The 26,054-nt window shown below is 35.6% G+C and overlaps 1 protein-coding gene across 1 annotated transcript in view; it reads left to right on the plus strand.

Annotated features, from left to right (window-relative positions):
* Patj (PATJ crumbs cell polarity complex component) overlaps window positions 1–26,054 on the plus strand; it is a 331,415-nt gene that overhangs the window by 26,097 nt on the left and 279,264 nt on the right. The window contains exons 6-12 of the mRNA XM_026407227.2: window positions 519–714; window positions 3,374–3,502; window positions 14,393–14,614; window positions 16,828–16,930; window positions 19,300–19,391; window positions 20,659–20,800; window positions 25,270–25,416. Coding sequence (XP_026263012.2) covers window positions 519–714; window positions 3,374–3,502; window positions 14,393–14,614; window positions 16,828–16,930; window positions 19,300–19,391; window positions 20,659–20,800; window positions 25,270–25,416 — 1,031 coding nt within the window. The remainder of the gene's footprint in view (window positions 1–518; window positions 715–3,373; window positions 3,503–14,392; window positions 14,615–16,827; window positions 16,931–19,299; window positions 19,392–20,658; window positions 20,801–25,269; window positions 25,417–26,054) is intronic.

The raw sequence follows: 26,054 nt of genomic DNA on the forward strand, positions 1-26,054 counted from the left end.
GGGATTAGATATAGGTTTGGAAGTAATCGCCATGGATTTTCAAGGAGTATTTGGCCTCTACTGACAAATGATAAAGAAGTAAAGAAAATGGAGAAGGGGTGAATCTGCTAGCGAGGAGGCTCTTGGTGAAGTTCAGAAAATGGTTATCCTAGTATAGTATGGATAGAAATCAGATTGGAAAGCTTCCGACAGTGCAGGGTTCATGCAGTATTCACACTTGCTAACCCTTGGCAGTAGGGCTTTCTAAAGTGTTTTCGTTTATTTTTCTAGCCAACTGACTTTTAAAATGTGTGTGTGTAAGTGTGTATAGAGGGATGCACTAGCTAATTAGTACATTAGTTATTAAGTGTTATGAAAAGGCACTCTGAGCTCTGTTATGTATCTACATAATTATTCAGGTAAATGTATTGAGTGAAATAGTAACATAAGCAATAAATTGCTGAACTTAAATAACAGATATTTAAAAGTCAAATTATTAGATCACTTTAAACATAACCTTCTTTTCTTATATGATTAAGGGATCAAAGATTAAAGGAAAATGACCAGATTTTGGCCATTAATCACACACCACTGGATCACAATATTTCTCACCAGCAAGCAATTGCATTATTACAACAAACAGGTGGATCTTTGCATCTGGTTGTAGCCAGGGAACCAGTCCACACAAAAAGCAGGACTTCTACCAGCTCAGCTGATACAACTCTGCCTGAAACAGTGAGTTGCAAACTTGGGAAAATAATTTTGAGTTATGCTATTGGTGATAAGAAGTATATATTCAGGTGTCATTTACTTGTCACGGGTCAAGAGGGATGATCATATCTCCAAGTGCATCATATTTAAACAAGATGTTTCATGAAGGGCTATTTAGTCTTTTCAATGTCCTGTGGGACTTTTAATTTAAGATTATTATTTAATATAGGGGTCAAATTGAGTGTTAGGTGTAGTTTATTTGGTGGTGGTGTCTTGTGTTCCTTTAAAGAAAGTTAACTTTATAGAAAGTTAACATTTCAAAAACATTACTTTTATGAATTATAATGGGAGTTTATGGGTAGGTTATTGATGCTACAAAATTATAGTAGGTTTTTTTTTTTTTTTCATGTAAGGATATATACTTCACAATTTAGAAGAAAAAAAGTATGTCTGTTTTAGGAATTCTTAAAGCTGCTTTGTAACATTTACCAGATTTTGGCCAGCATCTTCAGAATGCCTGCTAATAAATCTTATTTTCTTATAACACTAAGTGCTAGCTGATTTATATAATTTTCATTCCTCGGGACAAAAGAAAAAAACTGTCTGGTACATTACAAGGTCACAACACAAATTAAAGTATAGGCATTTTTCCTGTTACACTCTGTAATATTTATACAGCACAATTTACATAATAACTACAACGGGCAAAGTGGGACATTGTCTAACATATAAAGAATAAGGGTGTTGGAGTCATGCATTGGTGGGTTCAAGTCCATTTCTTCCTCTCCTAGTTGTGTGATACCAGCAGGTCCTTGACTTCTCCACACCTCAGTCTCTCTGTTACTTAAAACTAGTAATGGTCGTAAAGATTGAAAGAGGTGTGTGAAGAGCCAAGCGTAGGGCTGGTGCCAGTTAACACTCTGTGAGCAGTAGCTGCTGTCATTGATTCAGGCTTCTTTTTTGGGGGGTGGGGGAGCACCAGGGATTGAACAGGGGTGCTTAACCACTGAACCACAAACCCAGCCCTTTTTGTATTTTATTTAGAGACAGGGTCTCACTGAGTTGCTTAGGGCCTCACTAAATTGCTAAGGCTGGCTTTGAACTCATGATCCTCCTGCCTCAGCTTCCAGAGCTGCTGAGATTACAGGTGGGTGCCACTGTGCCCAGCAAGGTTTCTTCTACTTGTTTTTTTTTTTTTTTTTAATTCTTTTAGTTGTTGATGAACCTTTATTTTATCCATTTATTTATAGGTGGTGCTAAGAATTGAACCCAGTGCCTCAAACATGTGAGGCAAGCACTCTACCACAGAACCAGAACCCTAGCCCCCAGCCAGGGTTCTTATTTTAACAAACATGCTTCCTAGTTACTAGGTATTGTTCCAGACATGAGCTTATTAAATATTCCCTATATTCCTGTTTATTTTTACATTGCATAGTAGTTTTCCAATTTTATGTAATAGAAGAACTAAATAGGGCTGGGGATGTGGCTCAAGTGGTAGCGTGGTCGCCTGGTGTGCGTGCGGCCTGGGTTCGATCCTCAGCACCATGTACAAACAAAGATGTTGTGTCCGCCAATAACTGAAAAATAAAATGTTAAAGTTCTCTCTCTCCCTCTCAAAAAAAAAAAAAAAAAAGAACTAAATAATGATTATGCCCTCATGATCTTGAGAGGGAGACATTGTTCTGCTGTTGGATTATATGAATTTAATGCACATTTCTCATGGAAACCTGCTAATTGGAGGAAAAGTGCTTATTTCTTCTTGTCTGATTTGTATGATTATATTAACAATATCTTCAGTTGGGTCTGCCTTTCTTTTCCCTCATTAATGCCTCCTAAATTTGTCTCTTTACCTCATCATGTTCTTGTCATTCCATCTTCTAAAACCTTGAATTCCCATTTGTCTTCCCAGTTAACTCAATCTATTGACTGTATCTTTGACCCATTCTACTATCTGGTCCAACTTTGTTCTTGATTGTCTTCCTTCTTTGTAGTGCAGTTTATGTTTTTTTTTTTTAAATATTTATTTTTCAGTTGTAGGTGGACACAATACCTTTATTTTATTTTATGTGGTGCTGAGGATCGAACCCAGTGCCTTACACATGCTAGAACGCTCTACCACTGAGCCATACCCCAGCCCCTATAGTACGACTTAAATGCTCCCTCCTCTCATTGGATTTTATTTCTTATGGCTTTTCTCTCCCGCAAACCTCTGAAGTCTTCCTAACATTTTGTGACTTCCAGTTCAAGTTAAGGGTTTTTTTTCTTCCCTGATGCTCTTTGTGCCTGCTAGGTGAACACACTACTACTAATACACTACTATGGAGCCACATTCCCAGCCCTGTGACTTTCAACTGAAGCAATCACATATTTATTGGTTCCTATACAAGTCAGGCCTTCTGCTAGATATTGGTCATAGACTGGGGAATGTTTCTTGTCCTCTTAGAGCTACAATGTTTTGTCTGATATTCTGCCTTGCATTTTAATTGTGTTTTAGCTTTTTTTCTCCTGGATATAAGATCCTTAGGTCAGGGCCTATCAATTTTAGCTTCTGGATTGCTGCCTTAATTAAGTGTATGAATATTCATTTTCTTGTAAATCTGCCACTTTAGTAGTGACTGTATTGGAAAGTTAAGATCTGTGTGTTGTACCACTATTGTGGTTCTTACTTGCCTTTAATCCATAGGTTTGTTGGGGCCATATTGAGGATGTTGAACTCATTAACGATGGCTCTGGATTAGGATTTGGAATAGTTGGAGGAAAGTCAAGTGGCGTAGTTGTGAGGACCATAGTTCCTGGAGGATTAGCTGATCGAGTAAGTTGATCTCCTTTTATCATTTTGGTTTTATAAAATTTAAATTGTATGACTTGAGTTGTAATTTTATAACATGAGTTACTAAGACATGACTCAATAAGTAGAATTTAATTATAGCTTAAAAATGGCTTATTCCATAAATACTAATGTGTATTCTGCTTTATTTTACATGGGCAACGTTTTTTTTGGTGGGTGTGGGGAACCTGTAGTTGACAACCTTCTTAAATTTATCAAAGGATAATATCTCTTGTTGAAAATAGTTGTTAGTACATTTTGAACATCTGTATTATTCTCCTCCAGAGTATAATTCAAAGGCATAATGATAAAATCAGAAGGTCTAATGATTATAATAAACATTTCTCCTAATATTGTACATGTAAGATGTCGCTTGAATTAAAATTTTCTGCTATTATAAATCAAATTTCTGTCCTTTATTATTTAGCAGTGCTGAAACTGAAAGTGGACCATTTAAAAATTTAGCCACTGTTTTTACTTAGTTTTAGAGGAAAGAAAATGTTAAATACCACATTTTTTTTTTTTTTTTTTTTTTTTTTGCTTGCTTGTTTTATGGGGTGCTCTACTTCTAAGCTACACATCCAGCCCTTTTAAGTTTTTATCTGGGACAAGGTCTCACTAAGTTGCTGAGGTGGGCCTCCAACTTGCAATCTTCCTGTCTCAGCTTCCCAAGGTGCTGGTTTTATAGGCATGGGTTACTACACCCAGCCATATTCAGTTTTTCGAAATTTGATTGTAAACACACTGAATAAAGAGCTCCTATTATATAGAACATCCATGATAAATCATAAATAACTTTAATTATTTCCATAATCCAAATAATACATAAAATTTCACTGATTATTGTCCAGGTAGATATAAACTTATCTCTTCTAAGAGACATATAAGTAAAAATAAACTTGACAGGGCTCTGGGTATAGCTCGGTGGTAAATTGCTTGCCTAGCATGCAAGAGGCTCTGGGTTTCAAAAGCTGCAACACCACATAAAATGAAAAACAACAAAACTCAGAAACTTTTTTTAAAAAATTTTTTTGGATTTCTTTTTTTTTAGTTGTCAATAGACCTTTATTTAATTTATTTATATATGCAGTGCTGAGATTTGAATCCAGGTCCCCACACATGCCAGGCAAGTGCTCTACCACTGAGTCACAACCTCAGCCTCTAAAACTCAGAAACTTGCTGTGCAAATGTAGCTTTGAGATAAGTTCCTTAGCCCTTTGTTTCTGATCAAAATTATTTTACTATATACAAACTGTGGAATTGTTGATATTTCCATTGTGAGGTTCTTTATGATGCAGTAGAAACAATAAAATTTAGTAAGAAATTTGACTTTTTGGTACATGTCTATTTATAATCGAAGGACAAAATGGGAGGTATGCATACACTCCTGTGTACCAAAGCGTGATGGTCATCTTGAGAAAAAGCATCTTGTGAAGTGAAGAAGTCATTTTTAAAAAACATCCAAATGGGATTTATTTTGAAATCTTTATAAAAGGTTAATATACATAATAAAAATTTCTTATAAAGATGATAAAAAATGGGCACATGTAGACTCTCTACAGATAAGTAACAGTATCAGTATGCATAGAAACATTCACTTTGTAATAATGATATTTTTCTTTTTAAGAAGCCAATTTTCATATGTAACAGCATTTTTTATTTTTGAACTAATAACTGACAGAAAAATTGTGGTTATTCAGACTTAGGTATTTGATGGATATTTCCTTGACAATTAATGAAGTGAACCTATTTTAGGAGAAACTCTTGGCAGTGTTGGCAATGACAAAATTTTTTTTTGTACTGGGGATTGAACTCAAGGTCGCTGAGCCACACCCCCAGCCATTTAAAAAATATTTTTATTTAGAAACAGGTTCTTGCTGAGTTGCTTAGCGCATTGCTAAGTTGCTGAGGCTGGCTTTGAAGTCGTGATCCTCTTGCCTCAGCCTCCCAAGTCGCTGGGATTACAGGCGTGTGCCACTGTACTGAAGGCAATGACAAAGTTTCAGCTTTTGAGAAAAATTAAAATTTTGAAAAATTTTGTTCATAAGCTTAAATTTGCCATTATTTAAAGAGTGTTGTTGAGTAGGTTATTAATGATAGTCACCAATGTGATTTTTTATATGTATAATGAAATATGTCAGTATTTGGAAGATCTGTATACTCTGTGAATCAATATTTTTTGAAGATCAATATGTGATATGACAAAGTAATTTATGTGTAAAAGATCAAAGGGTTTAATGAAACAGTGTCTAAAAGTTTTTTGATGTGGCTTTAGATTCCACATTACAGCTGATCTTAAGAAACTGCAACTTGTCAGGTTTGGGTGTGTTATCAAAGAAGAATTGGCTGAAAGGACTATTAAAATACAACTCCCTTTTCCAAGTGTATATCTGATTGAGGCCAGATTCTCTTCATATATTTCAACCCAAACATCTCACAACATATTGAATACTGAATGAGATAAGAGAATCTAGCTGTCTTCTTTTAAGCCAGATATTAAAGAGTTTTGCACAAATGTGAAAAGTAACACTCTTCTCGCTATTTTTTTTTGGGAAATAGAACTCTTTTTAAAATTAAAAATATATACACTAATTATTTTAATTCATGTTACTATATTATTTATTATATATTTACATATTATATATATATTATATATATTATATATATATTATATATATATTATATATATTATATATATTATATATATTATATATATTTAATAATTTCTTGGAGCTAATTTCTAATTCAGTAGCTATTGACAGATAATTCATAAATGAAAACTCTGAAATTTTCAGTGTTAGTTTTTAGAGCTTTGCTAATGTAAAACTGACATACAATAAATTACACATATATAAAGCCTGCAATTTAATAACTTTTGACATAGGTATATACTTGTGAATTCATTTTTGTCAGAGTTTTTCAGAGAAATAGAACCAATAGGATATATGTATGTATTAAGAGATTATCTTAAGGATTAGCTCATAGCATTGTAAGACTTGAAATTTATAGGGCAGGCCAGCAGGTTAGAAACTCAGACAGGAATTAATGTAGTTCTGAGTTTGAAATCTCTAAGGTAAACTGGCAAGATATTTAGGAGACCAGGGCAGGATGCTATCCAGCTGTGAGATGTTACCAGGCATGAGGCAGTTTCGTTTCTTCTTTAGGAAACCTCAGTTTTTGTTCTTAAAGTTGTAAACTGATTGGATGAGGTTCATTCACATTATCAGTGGTTATTACCCTGAAATCATCTGAGCTATCAGGCTCAGACCCTAGGGTTTATTGGTTGTTCATCACATAGCACACACTAGGCACAAACAAGTCACATCTAGTTTGTAGATGGGACTCACATTTACAAAATACCTTTGTAGCAATATCTAGGCTAGCATTTTGCCAAGCAGCTCTATGCTGCACTCTAACCAAGTGACATGTAAAATTTTAACTGTCATGATGTTCATCACCACTAAGATGATGAACACATCTGTCACTCCAGTATTTTCTTGTGCCATTTCATAATCCCCATCTTTGTGGCCTCAATAATTTTAAACAATGTAAAAGTGTCTGATAACAAAATATTCATTTTATGGGTCTTTAAAACACATCTGTGGCACAAAACATAATATTCTTAAAGGTGTGTGTGTATATGTATGTATGTATGTGCTGGGAATTGAACCCAGGCTTCTTGCATGTTAACCATGTACTCTACCACTGAGCTACAACTCAGCCCTGAGGGTTTTTTTTTTAAAGGATTTTTTTTTGTAACTAGCAAAGGGATGAAACATTTTGGAGTATTTCGATTCCCATCCACCCCATCAGAAATTTTAATAGGCTTGTTTGCTGGAGTAGTGTTTTTCAAAGTGCAAAGTAGAGTAGTTATTTTGAAAAACAAAGGGTCAAATAAATTTAAATGAAATCAAATATTTTTTTAATATAAGAATTTTCTGGCTTTTTAATATACTAATGTGCATTATGAATTTCACAAGAACAATATGATGTGCAGAGTTTCCCAGATTAATTCCATTGACACACTATTGGGAAAAGCCCAAGTCTGATTTTTGCCCTTTACTGGAAGGGATCTTCACTATTTCAGATCATCAAGGAGGGGGTAGGGTTATGCCCATCACAGAGTTGTAATGGAGAAGCAAATGCTTATGGCAGATGTTGTCATCTGCCTAATATACATTATTCTAATGTAATCCTCAGAGCAGTCTTATGAGTTTTATTTCCAAGTTATTGACATGGGGGAACTGTTAAGAAATTGCCCAAGGTTGCATGGCTGGGAAGTGACAAAGTCAGGATAGAGCCCATATCTGTTCAACTATGCTTTGCTGTTTAAGTCTATTTATCAAAAGTTGATCCTAATGCTTTCCTTTTCTTGATGAACACTGTGCAGTCTTGGTCAAATCTATCAACAGAGAATAGCCAGCTCTAAGAAGAGCAGAACTTTTGACTTTTTCTAGATGGAATAAGGTGAGGTATACACATGAGGACAGTTTTGTGTTTGCTTCTTTATCTCATCTCAGCTGATGGCAGGTAAAATTCCTTCAACGTTATGGCTATAACCCATTTATTTCATGCCTGGCCTCAATTTTTTTTTTTTTTTTCTGTTAGGCTTGTTATAAGTCATGAACTCATTTTGGCTGTAGTCCTTCAATACACCAGTCTATGGCACAAGATGTGGTTTATACACTTTCTGTTAGCTTTCTCTGGGCAGATTCTTCTCAACTGATCTACATCTTGAGTAAGCATCTCTGAAAGGAAAGAGCATAGCATCATAGCATGGGAGCATTAGACTCAGATAAAGGCTTGAGTCGTGGGTTCACCACTAACTCTGGTCAAATTACTTCTTAGTGTAATTTCATGATTCTGAAATAGTCTCCCAGACTACCTCCTGGGATTTGCTAGGAGGACACATAGGACTCAACATAGAGTTGGATTCATGGCTGTGATCTGTTATAATGACAGAATACAAAGCCAAAACAATAGCAGAAAAGGGGCATGAGCTGGGCATGGTGGCACACGTCTGTAATCCCAGTGTCTTGGGAGACTGAGACAAGAAGATCGTGAGTTCAAAGCCAGCCTCATCAATGGTGAGGTGCTAAGCAACTCGGACACCTGTCCCTAAATAAAATACAAATAGGGGTGGGGATGTAGCTCAGTGTTTGAGTGCCCTTGAGTTCAATCCCTGGTATGGGGGTGTGGTGGTACATGAAGTGAAGTATCAGAAATGTCTGCGTGGAAGCCATCGAAGACTCCGAGCCCCAGGTGCTGGTCACGTAGGCACACACTGTCCAGGACATACCAAAGTCCCAGACTTGCAGACAAAAGCAGGTATTCAGGAGAAAGCATGTTGAACAAATCATTCAAGCACAGTGAGCCATTCTTAACAATGTAGTGGGAATGTCCATAGAATCTGAGCTCCCGGATGTCAGCCAGTGCCATCCTTATAAGATAGCCTTTCCAAGGTTAGCAGTTTTAGGCCTGTGGTGATTTCCCTAGTAGGGGAATATGGCTGTCTTAGGTCATTAATGTGAAGGCATGATCGAGGTTACTTGTGATCATAGAGTGATCCTTTTAAAGGCGTTAACTAATACTGCTTTTTTCAAAGAATATTGTTGTATTATGAAATTAGAAAAGAAATTCAGTATTTCTTCTTTAAAGGGGTTTAATAAAATAGCTCTTTGAGTTGAGAAGGTGTGACAACATTGAGATCACTGCAGCTTAAAATATCATCAGAAATGGGTGCATCTGGTGACTTGATATAAACAAGGCACTAGGCTAGACATTTTACATGTACTGTTGAATTTAATGACCACAGTCTTATGAGAAAGGAATTTATTCATATATTGCTTAAGGTTTAGATTAGGATAAGTAACTGACCTTTGACTATACAGCTTGGCCAAAGTAGCTAGCTTTTGAATTTGGGTGTGTCTGACTCCAAAGCTCTTCCTGTCTTTCCCTGTGTATTACCTTGAATGTTAGGAAGTTAGGTAGAAAATAGGCTTCATTGTTGTTTTTTTTGTTTGTTTTTATTGTTTTTTTGGTACCAGGGATTGAACTTGGGGTGCTTAACCACTGAGCCACATCCCCCCCCCCTTTAATGTTATGTTTAGAGATAGGGTCCTGCCGTATTGCTCAGTGCCTCACTAAATTGCTGAAGATGGCTTTGAACTCACAATCCTTCTGCCTCAGCCTCATGAGCTGCTGAAATTACAGGCATATGCCACCTTGCCTGGCATGCAGTCATTGTTTTTAAAAAGTTGATGTATACGAAGCTTTTTGAAAGCATTTGTTGAGATCTAGTTAGTTATAATGACTGGTCAGTTAATATAATTAGGGCCAATTTAGTGGGTAGGAAAATACATGATATTGTGCAATGGGAACTGAAAGGCCTTTCTATTAGTAATCCTCAGATACTCTCAGATACTGGAGAGTATTTGAGTATCCATAGTGCCTGAGAGACATGTCTTAGAGCACTCCATTATGGCAAAAGTATAAAAATTTTTCAGAAACTAGTTTTCAATTTTGTTTTGAAATTGATAACAGGTGGTGTAAAACTTCTTTGTTTTGTAGAAACCTCTTTCACATGGTCTGGAGGAATTCTGGGGAAGTAAGATCCATTGGTCATCCCATTGTGTTCAGAAGGTGACTGTGATAACACAGCCTATTTAAAAGTTGTCATAAATCATTGACATCTTGGCATGAGACGTTTGTAGTATGAGTCATAGCAATTATCTAGTAACCTTTACTATTAAGAAGGAATGGAACCAAGGAAGGGTTGGACAGGGGTGTGGACTATGGAGGACTTTTAGTCAAGAGTAAGCAAGGTTTAGCCACTAAACTGGTGGTTTTCCCGAAGCAGTTTTATTTTGAGTGATTCTGAAGACAGATATTTTCCTTATCCTTAAAAACCAGTTGATGCGTGCTCTGGGGATTTCAGTAGGATAGGAAACGAAGACTTGGGTTTAGTACTTTAATCTGTTGATAGAAAGCGTGTGTATTTTATAAAGTCACTGTTTTCTGTTAATGACATGTTGCCTTTTGACCCATAATAGAACCGGCCTGTAAGCAAAGATAATAATGATTTCATTTTCTGAGTTATGGAAATATTTGGTCCCTTTTTAAGTTTTTGGAGTAATAAATTTGATCTCTTGACTGTTTTTGTAGCTCAGCTCTGAATTCCTATAGTCTTCCAAATAATTTTTATTTTTAATTTGAATTTTTTTGATACCAGGGATGGAACCCAGAGGTGTGAAACAGTAAGCCACATCTCTAGCTCATATTCTTTTTTAAATTTTGAGGTCTCCCTGAGTTGCTTACAGCCTCTCAAAGTTGCTGAGGTTGGCTTTGAACTTGAGATTCTCCTGCCGCAGCCTCTTGAGCTGCTGGAATTACAGGCATGAACTGTTGTGCCTGTTTTAAATATTTTTTTTTTTTTTAAAGAGAGAGTGAGAGAGAGGGAGAGAGAGAATTTTTAATATTTATTTATTTTTAGTATTTGGCTGACACAACATCTTTGTATGTGGTGGTGAGGATCGAACCCGGGCCGCACGCATGAGCGCGCTACTGCTTGAGCCACATCCCCAGCCCTGTTTTAAATAATTTTTAATTGAAATTATCTGCAGCAATGTATCAGAGAACTTAACATAGAATTTTTTTTTTTAAGCAAAAAGATGTTAACTTGGACTAAAGAATTTTTTCTTTTTAGGTTATAAGTGATATTATTAGTATTTTTACTATGATTGTGTGATATACTGTTGCATCAAACATTTTAATTTTTTGCCTTTCACGTTATCTTTGGCAATATGCATCATTTTTCCTTTTAGAAGAATCTTTGGGTTAAAATGAACTTTTATAATTGAATATTTGATTAGCATCCTATGCTTGAATGTTGGCATAGCTGTTTATTAGCTTTAATTAATTCATGATTTCTGTTAAAGAACAAGATATAATTATGCATCTTGGTTCCCTCACTCAGTCGACAGGTTATGGAAGGAGAATGTTGATCAGAATATATCAATAAAGTGCAGTGCTTGGGGCTGCTGGACTTAGACGAGGTAGCTGTCATTTTGGTGTCTTTCCTATCAATCTAATGACTATTTTTGCACTTATGAATTCCTCCAGAACACCTGTTTTTCTGTAAGAAGAAAATGTTTGACTTTTAGTGACAGATGCAAATGATCTACATCGTTTTAAAGTAAGAGATGAGGTAAAATAGGAAAAAAGAGTGCCTATGAAGTGACTAAATATATACTTTATTGTGAAATGCCCCTCTTTTACCAAATCAAGTATAAAAACATTTATTAGCTATTCTTTACTCTTTTAGTCAGCTCATAATTCTGTTCAAGAGTAGTTTGATTCACAGGACACTGACTCTCTTGAGCAGTTGTTTATTTTACTTCAACTTTGTTGAATGGGTGAGAACAGAATATCAAATTATCATTATTAAAGTATGATTTTTTACTAGGGAAAATGGAATAAGGCAATTCTTAGTTCCTTTTTCTCTAATAATTTCTCCTTGCATCTGTTTCCTTTCTCAGATCTTTCCAAATGTGTCTGAATTCAACTGTATATGTGCAATCTTGCTTATCTTCACTTGCAGTTACTTCTAGCACCTTCTGCAGTATTTATACTAAAGCCCGGAGTTTTGTACTCATTATTTTGATCTGAAGACCTCCTTCATTCAGGATCCTGCAAAATTGGAGAAAAGGAAGGATGGTGAATGGACTTCAGTTTAAGGCTTTTAAAAACTTCCTTCAGAATTTCATCTGTAGCCTATAGAAGGTGCCACCTGGAAGCAGGATTATGAAGCTTAAAATCAAATTAACCCAACGGTTATGCTCTATTCTAAGCTGTCTTGCTCTCCCAGTTGCAAAATAACTTTTTCATCTTCATTCCATTTGAACTTTTTGGCAATTACAATTTCTTGAGAAACAGTAAATATTCTGTCTAATAATAGCCTTCATGTATGAGAGATCACTTTGCTACAACAATGTTACTCTGGAGATATCAAAATACAGGGCAAATATAACTAAAAGAGGAGAAACATCAGTGGTCTATTGGATTGAATTTTGGTTCTTCCACTTAGTTGCTTCGTGAGCTTGGTCAAGTCAGTCACCCTTTTTGAATCTCAATTTCTGATTGTTCTCTGAAGGAGATAATATGAGAAAGTGATTTTTAACCCTGCATAATTTTTTTTTGAAAACAACTATGTTGACATTTTATTATCTTTCATATACTGTAAAAATGGTAATTAAAGAGAAGTCAAAATTTCAGATGAAACAAATTGGTAAAACTGCAGATGAATCAGCTATTTCACAAACTCCACAAACAAATTATAAATACTTTGAACTGACATACATTTTCATAAGCTGTATCAAATTTTTCTATGATATACATACACATAAAAGAATATATACAATGTCTGTGCATATTAATGTCATAATCACAATAATAACCACCAATATACTTATCATCCAGCTTAAGAAAGAGATCACGTTGCTGGGCCTGGTGGCTCACACCTCTAGTCCTAGTGATTCAGGAGCCTGAAGCAGGTGGATTGCAAATTTGAGGCCAGCCTCAACAATTTAGTAAGGCCCTAAGCAACTTAGCAAGGCCCTGTCTCAAAAATATAAAGAGTCTGAGTGATGTAACTCAGTGGTTAAATGCCCCTGGGTTCAATCCCCACTACCAAAAAAACCCCAAAAAACAAAAAAACAAAACAAAAAACAACCAAAACCCAGAAAAGTCTGTGATCAGGACTCTAAATGTCTCCTATGTGCTTTGACTCCCAAAGTCAAATGTGCAGTTTAGATTTATCCCCTGAACTGCAGCCCTGTAAATCCAGCTGTATAACTTGTAATTCCACCTGGATGTCTGACGGGCATTCAGGCTGTGTAACTCTGGCTTGGAACTCCAGACTTGTTCCCATTCATCTGTTCCTCTGTAGTTTTATCTCATTTCATGGCAACTCTATCTTTTCTAGGCTTACATCTTGGGATTCTGATTCCTTTTTCTCTTTTCATACCCCATGTAGAAACTATCAGCAGATTTGGTTGACAGTTCATTAAAAATAAATCTAGAATCTGCCATTTCAACATTTCAACTACTAACCAAGTCCAAGCTGTGACCTCTTCCCAGAGTTTTGCTAAAGCTTCCCAATTGGTATCTCTGCTTTGATTGTTTCTCCTATAATCTATTTTAAGCACAGAATCTTGGTGGATCTTGTAAAAAGTCAATCAGATAATGTCATTCCTTCATTTAAAACACTCCAATGACTACCGGTCCCAGTCACACTGACAATATGCCCATCATGAGAGAAATACCTGCTGTTAAGTAGTTCATGTCTTCATCTACTCTCCTCTTTCCTCATTCTCTTCTGCTCACTCTGGCAACTTCCTGTTGCAGATGTGGGCTGAGCTAGTTTTTCTTTCCTGTTCCTTAGCTTTGTGTTAGAGGCTTCTGTTCTGACCCTCCTCCCTTGAGGTCAAGGCTTTTTGATCTCTTCCTTGAATACATTGACATTAACACCATGACTCTAGTTTTGCCAAGTCAGCCATTCATTAAAAAATACTGTGTTTTGGGGCTGGGGATGTGGCTCAAGCGGTAGCGCGCTCGCCTAGTGTGCGTGCGGCCCGGGTTCCATCCTCAGCACCACATACAAACGAAGATGTTGTGTCCGCCGAGAACTAAGAAAAAATAAATATTAAAATTCTCTCTCTGTCTCCCTCTCTCTCTCACTCTCTCTTTAGAAAAAAAAAATACTGTGTTTTGCTCAACATTTTAGATGCTTCTTTTTGTCAGAATTGAAAGTCTGGTGAATTGTTATCAATTAGTGAATTAGATTGATTTCTCTAAATAATTTTGTTTTTCTTAAAGGATGGAAGACTTCAGACAGGGGACCACATCTTGAAGATTGGTGGCACGAATGTGCAGGGAATGACGAGTGAGCAAGTTGCCCAAGTGCTGAGGAACTGTGGGAATTCAGTCAGGATGCTTGTGGCTAGAGACCCAACTGGCGAAATTTCAGAAACGCCTCCTACTCCTGCAGCCTTGCCGGTTGCCCTGCCTGCTGCTGTTGCCAACACTAGCCCTTCCTCTGTGAGTGCTCTAATCCTTCTTAAATCAGGCATGAGGTATGAGACAATGAAAGATAAGAAATCCTTTCTACTCACAGTGCCACATGGGCAGAGTAGCAGCATCTCATTGTTCAGAGTGAAGCAGAGGAGACCCCAATTTGGAGACAACCATATATACCTGATTTTCTTTTTTGCTGTTTTTAGGGCCAAGTCATTTAGTCTCCTTGAGCCTCAGCTACTGATTTGTAAATTGGAAAATTTTAAATTTTCCAAATTTCGATTTTATTAGATCGGTGGGTAGACATCTAGATGATGGAAGGGAAGCTATAAATACTGATCATTGTATGTGTGAGAAGTATCACTAATAGAAACACACTGGCCACAGGGAATTAGATACTAATAAGAATGCTTATTATATTTGTTAACAAGTAGTTTTTATAGTTATAAAATAATAATGATAATTATTAGTCAATGTCTAGGTGCTTCATGATGAAATCTTCACAGTACTTCTACAAGTTAGGTCTTATTCATTAATAGATGAGAAAACTAAAGAACTTATTGAAGGCATTATAGAGAGTAAATCTGCAAAAGCTGGAATTATTTGAATACAGATCCTTTTATTCCATTCCAAGGTTTTCCTTACTCTCTATCTCACGGACTCTGAATGAATAAGGCAAAAGCAAAGAAATAACTTTAAAAAGGAGGTGCGAAGAGGAGGAGGAGAGAAAAGAGAAGTGACCCTGAGGATGGAAGGCCACTGTGAGGTGTCACTCAGGGTCTTCTGGGAAGTTGTTTGTCTTTTCCTACTTGGAACCATAGGAATGAAACTTTTAAAATCTATAATATTAGAGCTTTAATTTTTAAAAAATTTCTCCAAATTGTGGTTATAACCATGTCTTTTCTCCCTATTACTCTAGCTACCTAGTCTTTTTCTTTAGTGAAGGACCAGTGAAGTTGTGTGATAAATGAGAACTCGAGCCAATCAATTATTTACTCCCCCTCCTTTTCTGGTGCTGGGACTTGAACCCAGGACCTCACATGTGCTAGGTAGGCAGTCTACCACTAAGTTATATCTTCAGCCCTCAGCACTTTACTTTTTAATATTCTTATTTTGAATTGAAAGCAAAGTGTTATATGTTTAGATACCTTACTTCTTTACAGAAATGTTTTTATTAATGAGAAGTATTAAAAACAAATTTGCTGGTGACACATGCCTGTAATCCCAGTCACACAGGAAGCTGAAGCAGGAGAATCAAAAGTTCAAAGCCAGCCTCAGCAACTTAGTGAGGCCTTAATCAAGTTGGTGAGACACTGTCTCAGAATTTAAAAAATAAAGTAAAAAGTCCTGGATATGTGGCTCAGTGGTTAAGTGCCCCTGGGTTAAATTCCTGCTTCCCCTACCTCCCCACAAGAATGTTTAGGGTCAGTATTTTCAGTATTACTGAGGTTTTTCTAAGTGAATGTTAGTTTTCTAGTGTATAACAGATTACTACACATTTAGCAGCTTAAAACAATACCCTTTGTTTGTTCACATTTCTGTAGATCAGAATTCAGGGTGGGCTTGGCTAGGCTGTCTGCTTAGATTCTTTTCTTACAAGGCCAAGACCAAGGTGTTGACCTGGCTGGGCTCTTTCCTGGACATCCTTGGAACAATCCACTTTTAAGTGCATTCAGATTGTTGGCAGAATACAGCTCCTTGCAGCTGGGGGACTGAGGTCTCCTTTTCTTAGGTAGCTATCAGCCAGAACATCTTTCAGCTCCTTAAGCTCCCCACCCCCAGTTCCTTCTTATATGACCCCTTCCATCTTCAAACCACAAGTTGAGTTCTTATGTTTCAAATCTTTTTTTTTAATATTTATTTTTTAGTTTTTGGTGGACACAGCATTTTATTTTATTTTTACGTGGTGCTGAGGATCTAACCCAGTGCCCCGCGCATGCCAGGCGAGCACACTACCGCTTGAGCCACATCCCCAAACCTCAAATCTTTTTCTCTTTCTGCTACCAGTGGAAGAAAGTACTTCTTTTAAAGGGCTTTTGTGATTAGATTAGGCCCATTTGGTAATCTCCCTTTTGCCATGTAATGTAACATAAACATGGGGGTACCTCCAGGGACTGAATGTCACAGGAACCATCTTACAAAGCAGCTTGTCACAGAAGAAACTTGGCAAATCTTGCACAAATTGAGTGTGTCCACACAGTCATATAACTAAACATATATAATTTATTTCCTCTTAGGACAATTCTTCTCTTTTTGAAACTTACAATGTTGAACTCATTAAAAAAGATGGACAGAGTCTTGGTATTAGAATTGTTGGCTATGTTGGAACATCTCATACAGGTAAATGAATCATTTCTATTTTATATTTGGAAATAATTGTGAAGGAAGTAAAGGTTTCCAGACACTAAAATTAAGTGCCTGCACATTTTAATTTAAACCTTGAACAATAAAACCATGAATCTGTAATAGCAGGCAGTTACTTTTCAGTGATCAGAGAATCACATTTTTATCTCAGTAGTTTAATAACTGGTTTGATAGTCATCAACAAAAAATTTAATTGTCCAATTCAGTGTATAACAGTTGAAGTGAACCTCCTGTGTTCTAAAATAGATATATTTTAAATATTGTAATATTTAACAATATCTTAAGATATTATGTCTGATAAATACTGCATATATTGCATATTGTGAAAAATATTACTTATGTTTAATTGCTAAAGAAACACAAAAGAAGTATTTCGTTAGAATTATTTTCCTTTACATAAAGGAAATACATTTATGCATTGTGAGGATAAATACATGGCTCAAGTATCTCTGAATAACGACGTTCTCTCAACTTTGACCTATAAAGTTAACTTTGGTAACTTTCACTGTAAGAGTTTTTCTTTTATTACAAGAGAATTATTAAAGTAAAAAAAAAAGTAAATATTTCAACAATATCTATGGGTTACATGAGAATTTAGTTCAAATTTTTTTGTTTTTCTGAAAAAATAGCAAGATTAGAGTGTTAATTTCTTTTTAAAAAAATTGTTATTTTGCATACTTACAGCAGGTGAGAAAGATTAAGTGTGCTAATGTATTCAAAGTCCTGAATGAAATTCATGTCAGACCACCTTGTGCTATTTCAGCCTAATGAAATGCCTTTTTTTTCAAACCTTTAGGTTTTTCTAAATGCCACCTTTTTAGATTCAGAATTTAAATAAGTTCTAAAAGAGCCAAGTCTGGGTTTTATAATAATGTTGCAAAAATACCATATTGAGTAGTTGTCAATATGATAAGCCTGGTTAAGAAATCATAGTTTAGTTTCTAAACTTATGGCTTAGATTGTAAATAAAAGTGAGTGAGTGATAGAAATTGAGGAAATCTGATGTTTATGTTATTGAATAAGGAAAATAATCATTTCACTACTTTACCATCAAAAGAAGTTTTTGAAATTGTATGGTTTGGGGAAGGTGGACAGGTGAATCAAAAGAACTAGACCATTTAAAACTCATCATGCTTTTTATGCAGGTAATCTTAAAAAATAAGTTTTCCTGTATTCTATTTATTGGACTTTTTAGGCAACCCTTGTTTAGTTCTATAGGGTAGTCCTGAAGTCCCAGCCACTTCAGAGGTGGAAGCAGTAAGATCACTTGAACCAGGAGTTTGAGAACAACCTAGGCAAGGTAGTGAGACTCTGTCTCAAATAAAAAAATAAAATAAAACTTTAAATGTTTGAGGATAACTGAAATGTATGTTTTAGTAGAGATATGAGCAAATTGTCATGGTATAGCAGATGAAAGATTCAGTTTGATGAAGGGAAATAGAGAATTCACAAAGAAAGAGGTATTTGAGCTAGGAGTTAAAAAGGAAGATTTTGATGAAAGGGATGAGGTTAACAGGATGGAAAAATTAAATGAGAGAAAATATAAAATCATGACAGTACTTAGTTTTTGATGGAATGTCAGAATCTGGTGTGTGTAGACATTTTTTTTTAAAGGGATATAGTAGAAGATGACATCGAAAAATAAGTTTATCAGGAGGGCCTTGAATGTAATTCTGTGAAATTCATATATTAGTAGGCAGTGGGAATCCACAGATGTGTATTTTTCTTCAATAAGCAATGTTTTGAGTTCATTTGAAAATTAATAAATAAATACAAAATTAGTCCAAGCCATGTTTTTTTCCCCTAGTTTCCCTTCTTTTTATCTAGCCTTTGTTTTATTTTATGGTATAAGGATTATTTCATGTTCTGAGCTCATTCTGGTTTGGTTTTGTAAAGAGCATGAGTACTTTTCTTTCTTCTGTGTTTGGATAGCTTACATGAGCAATGAACCAACTAAGCATAGGCAGGAAGACCTGTTAGGAGACCATTGTCACAGTGTTGGTGAAAAATGATGATGCCTCATGCCAAGTCAGCAGTGAGAATGGAGATGGACCAAGACTACCCTGGGCTCTCCTGTATTCCAGCTTAGACTCGAGCGCATTTCATCAAGGTTCCATTACTGATTATTTTTCCAGAAGAGTAGTCATCAGTCAAATCATTTTGAATTCGGGTCACTTGTGATGGTGACAGTTTGAAATAATCCATCAATTTCTCTGCTTGTGTTCAAAATAGTATTTATCAAACCTCCAGTCAGCCTCTTCAGCTAATTAACCTCTTGATGTGAATTTTGCAATCAAGGCCTAATTAGAGCTTTCTTCTTTTTCCATATGGCTGTGTACCTTCAGGGGAAGCTTCAGGGATTTATGTGAAAAGTATAATACCTGGCAGTGCTGCATACTACAATGGCCAAATCCAAGAGAATGACAAAATAGTTGCTGTAAGTAACTGACCTCTTATTTAGATTCGAATCAAGTTGAAAAAAATGTTGATCTTTATATCTTTGAGAGAATGACTTAATCTAGTTTGCTAAGGTTTTGAAAAAATGAAGTTTACTAGTACAGTGAAGTCTTATTAACTTGACCTCTTATGGCCTTAAAGTTAACTTTTTTTCCCACAGCCAGTAAAAACACAATTCACTAACCATATAGAGAAGGGGGAATCACACAAATGTTTGGATGTATGCTTGTGAGTAGTCAGAATATGTTTTAGCATTATCCTAGAAAATGCTTTTGAAGTATTTCTGTTTTTTAAAATTACTCATTTTATATACAATTAATAGGCCACTAGCCAGCTCTTTTCATCTTTTTGTGAAAATAGTTTTGCTACTAACAGTAATTTTGAGTACACCCAAAATTGAAATTTTTATATATTTGAGAATATAACCTTTTACTAAAATTTCTTTCTCCATTTAATAGGAAATAAATTGTCAATATATATTTTTCGTATTTGTACACATACACACACCCGCGCGCACACACACAGTGATTTACATGGAAACAAATGCTGGAAGGTATGATTTGAATTTTTGTCTTCAGTCCATCTAAGGAAGCACCTTTTCTGGCTCTTGGCTTTTACATTAATGGGCTTTGGAAGTGTCTTGGTGATTTCCAGAGTCTGGAGGCCCGCAGTAGCAGATGCTTTGAGAAAATAAGTAAAGGTTTGGCCAAGGTGCAGAACATTGAAAGAGAAGGCCTCATGGTCCTGATGAACTTCAGAATTGTGGAGTTGGGCTTGACTTTGATGAAGAATACCTTTTTTGCATATACTTTTTCAGAACATTAGAAGACCTAATGGAGGGACATCAGTGTGTTTCTTTGGGAAATATTACAGTGCTAACATAGAAAGATGAAGTATTAGATAATGTCTTTGATTTTGATAATAATGACTTTTATTAACACATCTTGAGCCTTGTGTAACAACTGACCATCCTTTATGGAATTTTGAATTTTGAATAGTGTCAGAGAATAAAACCCTCTACCTCTCAGGCTATTAGTTAAAATGTGTAATTTAGGAGTACAAATTTGAATTTGCTTTTTAGTGTGTGTAAAAGTTTGTCAGCCTGTTTTACTTCTTTATTCAAAAGTACTTTTAAGGTTTAGTATAAATTAGGATAACATGAATTGCTTTGTATTATTCAACTTTGCCAGGATTAAAAATAGCAGCTAATTTGAAACCTCTGTTTAATCAGTCTATTAATATTTTAGGTTGATGGTGTAAATATTCAGGGTTTTGCAAATCACGACGTTGTTGAAGTGTTACGAAATGCAGGGCAGTTGGTCCACCTAACCCTAGTTCGCAGGAAAGCGCCATCATCTGCTTCTCTCCTGGAACAGCCTACAGACAGAGGTAAATAATGTTGGCATCCCTCATTCCTCATGGAGTCTAGGTTTGAAGAATAGCAAAGTTATGGAAATTTTTCTGTGAGTTTGAGTAGGAAAAATTGTCCACTTTGAGTAATGCAGTGATGGAGAAATGAATCAGCTTGTTTGTACCTTGAAGAAGTGTTTTATGTGCTTATTATAATGTGTCAATCCAAATATTAGGACACAAATCTTGATATGCACTAAGCTTTTTGAGCTTCTTTAAAATAGAGATGGGAATCCAAAGAGCTTCTAAATTTCGTTAACTGTTTGTATTTGAAAAATAAAGCTTTGACACTCTTTATCAAAATTAAACAGGGAGCCACTCAACTTGTCTAATACTTTGACATTTTACAAACTTCAGGTTTTTTTATTATTTTTATTTTTCCTTTCTCCTCCTCCTCCTCCTCCTGCTTTTCCTCCCTCCCTCTCTTCCTTCCTTCCTTCCTTCCTTTCCTTTTTCCTTTCCTCTTTTTTCCCTTCCTCCCCACCTCCATTACTGGGAATTGAACCCAAGGGGACTTTAACCACTGAATCACATCTCCAGCCCTTTTTATTTTTTATTTTGACTCCAGGTTTTGCTGAATTACTCAGGCTGCCCTAGAATTCCTGATCCTCCTGACAGCCTCTGAGTCCCTGGGATTATAAGCATGTATTACTGTGCCTGGTCACCACCGTTTTCCTCTAAATTGCTATGCTTCATATACTTTCAATATGCATTCCTGTACCTATTTGTGTACTCCTGGAGGCATACAGTCATACTACTTTGTATTGTAAAATTGGGTGGTGTATAACACTTTTCCCCAGCTATACTAGCAGCTCTGATTAGCATTTTTTAAGAAAAATTGTGGTAACAAACACTTAACATTAAATTCACCCTCCGAACAAATTTTTAAGTATACAGGACAGTATTGTTAACTCTATTGCACATTGTGTGCAGGAGATCTTCAGAACTTTTCTGTCACATAATCAAAACTGCATACCCATTAAATAAATCCCTGTTTCTCCCTCTTCAGTCCTTGGCAACCACCATTCTGTTTTCCATTTCTATGACTTTGCTTAGCTACCTCACATAAGCAAGAAGAATCCTGTGGCATTTGTTCTTCTACCATGGGCTCATTTCACCATTTCACTTTGTGTAATGTCATCAAGTTTCACCATGCTATATATAGCATGTGACAGAATTGCTTTTAATTTTTAAAAAAAAAATTTTTTTTTTTTTGTAGTTGTAGATGGACAGAATGCCTTTATTTTATTTGTGGTGCTGAGGATCGAATCCAGTGCCTCACACATGCTAGGCGAGCACTCTGCCACTGAGCTACAGCCCCAGCCCAATTACTTTTTTAAGACCAATAATGTTCCACTGTTTGTACTACATTTTTAAATGTATTTATTCTTTTTTTAAATAGTCATTTAAAATTTTTTTTTTAATTTGTTATATATGACAGCAGAATGCATTACAATTCATATTACACATATAGAGCACAATTTTTCATACCTATGTATTTATTTTTAATGTACACTTATGTTATTTATACCTGGTGGTTACTGTGAATAATGTTGCAATGAATGGTTGGCATTTTTTTTTTTTTTTTGTACCAGGAATTGAACCCAGGTGCACTCAACAACTGAGTCACATCCCCAACCCTTTTTTGTATTTAATTGAGAGACAGGGTCTCCCTGAGTTGCTTAGGGCCTTGCTAAATTGCTAGGCAGGCTTTGAACTCCTTCCCGGCCTCCAGAGCCACTGGGATTACGGGCGTGTGCCACCGTACCCGGCTGGCATTTCTTATTCTAGTAGTTGGCTGTGCATTTGTGGATATGAATGGATTCATTATCTAAAAAATATAATATAGTGCTTAAAGTTTCATGTTAAGATCATAGAAACTTTTTTTTAAGAGGAGAGAGAGAGATTTTTAATATTTATTTTTCAGTTTTCAGTGGACACATCATTATTTTATTTTTATGTGGTGCTGAGGATCGAACCCAGCGCCTTGGCTCATGCCAGGTGAGCGTGCTACCGATTGAGCCACATCCCCAGCCCCTCATAGGAACTTTTAACTGGCTATATTTTTTAACTTTTTATTGTTAAAAAAATTTTAAACAAACAGAAAAATAATAATATAATGAGTTTCAAAAAACACACTGTTTAGATCCAATGGTTACTGTTTTGTCGTATTTCTTTAGCTAGTTACCTTTTTTACGCTGAACCATATCAGAGTGAGTTGTAGACATGATGACACTTTATAAACTTTAGTCTGTCTTATAAAAATAAGGACATTTTCTTATACAATTATATTTTTATCACACCAAAGGAAATTAATAGTAATTCCTAATGTTAAATACTCAATATGTGCTTGAAATTCCAAATTTCCTGAAACTGTCTTTTACACTTTCATTTTCTACTCCTTCCCAACTCCAGTGCCCCCCAAAACTGCCACAAACCATGGCCCAGTCATGCATTGTATTCATTGCATTTGTCATTTTTTTTGGGGGGGAGTAATTAATCTAGAAGAATTCACCTCCACCCCCATAGCCTAACCTTTTATTAAAATTTAAAAAAATAGTGCATTAGTTATGCATAATAGTGGGGTTTGTTTTGACATTTAGAAATGCATATAATAGTTTTCTCCATTTCAGTCTCCAGTACTATTTCCTTCCCTCCCTTCTTCTCTGGCATAGACCTGTTGAAGGGATTAGTCCATATGTCACTAGAATGCCACATTCTGAATTTGTTTCCTTGTGGTGTTATTTAATTTGTTCTTCCTATGTTTCCTTTGAGTTAGGAGTTACATAGTTAAGGAACTACGACTCCAGTTAGAATGGCAAGCCATCAAGATTACAAACAACAATAAGGGCTGGAAAGGATGTGGGAGGGAAAAAACACTTTCTTTAAACTCTTGTGGGGATTTATAAATTACTGTAACCACTATGGAAAATCAGCATGGTGGCTTCTCAAAAGATTAAGCATGGAACCACACATGACCTAGCTATACCACTCCTTTGTATTTATCCTGAAGAAGTGTAGAGATACATGCATACCCAAGCTAATAGCACAATTCACAATAGCCAAAGCATGAAACCAGTCTTGGTGTCCATCAGTGGGTGAATGGATGAAGAAAATGTGATATATAAACACATGGAATTTTATTAGCCACAAAGAAGAATAAATTTATGTCATTTGAAGGAAAATGGAACTTGAGACTGTTATGTTAAATGAAATAAGCTAAGCTCAGAAAGTCAAGGGTTGTATTTTCTCTCATGGAAGTTAGAGAAAATGAAAAAAAAATGGAGCAGGGGTGATTCTCATGAAAATAGAAGGGAGACCACCAGGAGAGTAGAGGAGAGAGACCAGGGGAAGGAAAAGGGGAGATATTAGGGACTATATTGACCAAATTATATTTTGTATTGTATTATTTATAAATATGTAATAATGAATCTGTTACATATAATTTTATTACACCAGTAAAATACTTGGAAGAAAAGAAGAGCTAGCTTTGTGCAGTAGCAGTATCATAGCCAATGAGGTTTACCCTCAGCAAGATTATTGCAAACTGAAATCAAAACTACTCTGAGATTGCCTCTCACTCCAGTTAGAATGGCAAGCCATCAAGATTACAAACAATACTAAGTGCTAGAGAAGATGTGGGAGAAAAAAAACCACTTTTTTACTCTTGGTGGGATTTGTAAATTAGTACAACCACTATGGAAAAAAAATATATTTTTCCCAATATCCCACCATGACAATTTGAAATATAGTCAGCATTGGCAATTTTTGACAGCTCTATGGAACAAATGAAGAAGAAGTTAGGTCAGAATGATATTCAGGCTAAACATTTTAATGAGAATACTTTATAAATTATGTACAGTTATTTTCAAAATAAACTATTATGAAACTTGTTCAACTTTTCTTATATTTGAGAGACATAGTGACTTTCTGATGACTTTGGATTGCTCTAGTACTTTACTTATCTCAGCTGAGTGAAGAGAGAGGAATGGTCTGCACCCAGGGGAATTCCCTCCCAGTCCCTTGCAGTTAATAAATCTGTTATACATATGGTGGTTACATGCTAGAACCTAGAGAAGCCCAGAGTAATTGGTTTAGCTTATTATGCATATCTTTTTTCCTACCCACCACAACAGCAAGAGCATCAAGCCTTGACATTTCTCCTATTCTAAAGCTGTGTTGAAGGTCATCTGCCCTTGCTTTGTCATGGACTTCCCCCTTTTTTTTCTTTTACGTTGCTTCATTCCTTTTTCTTTTAATACTATCAACAAGTTTACTTTTGGAATCTCTTGATTCTTACACATGGCATTTTAGGTTAAAGAAATTAAAGGTATAAGTTACCTGAGATGGCCTTAATGAAGTTTTGAAAAGGGAGAATAGGAGTGACCTATGTTTACTTAAATACGCATCTTGGCTACTGGCGATTCAAGTCTCTGTTCTTGTTTTAGGAACTGTTGTAGAACCACCCAAATCACCAGCTCTCTTTATAACTGGAGCAGTGGAAACAGAAACTAATTTGGATGCAGAAGATGAGGATATTGAAGAAAGAATGGATAATCAAAAAAAGGACAGTATACAAGCCTTAGAAAAATTGGGTAGGCCCAAAGCATTTATTTCAGAGCACTTTGACTTTTTCATTTGTTAACCACTTCCTCTCTTTATAGTTCATCTGAGTAATCATAGACATTTTGAAGATTTAAAATGGAGTATTCATAATATCAAAATCTTAATGTTTGTGGCAGTTGGGGACCAAGCATGTTCTTGTTTAATCTGTTAATTCCATTAATTTTGAGTGCGTATTTGTTAGTATGTAATGACTGTGTTTTATCTTGTTCTTAGCATTTTTAATTATTGCATACTTTAGCTTGTATATTAGCATTGATGAATATTCCTAGATTATAGCTACCTATACATGTAGCAGTGTTTCCCTTTCACCATAAAAATTAATAATGTGTAAATGTATATATATTTTAATATTTTTTTAGTTGTCAGCGGAACTGTATTTTATTTATTTATATGCAGTGCTGAGAATCGAACCCAGTGCTTCACATGTGCTAGGCAAGTCCTCTACCATTGAGCCACAATCCCAGTCAATAATGTATATATTTTTATATTGCATCAAAGTTCCAGGATGCTATATATTTACTTGTTGATTTTCCTTTTAATTGCTCTGCACTTCTTCCTTTGACTTTGTACTTTGATATGTCAGCTATGACAGTCGACAATATTCTGC

The sequence above is a fragment of the Urocitellus parryii genome, chromosome 11, assembly GCF_045843805.1.
Source record: "Urocitellus parryii isolate mUroPar1 chromosome 11, mUroPar1.hap1, whole genome shotgun sequence".
Lineage (NCBI taxonomy): Eukaryota > Metazoa > Chordata > Mammalia > Rodentia > Sciuridae > Urocitellus > Urocitellus parryii.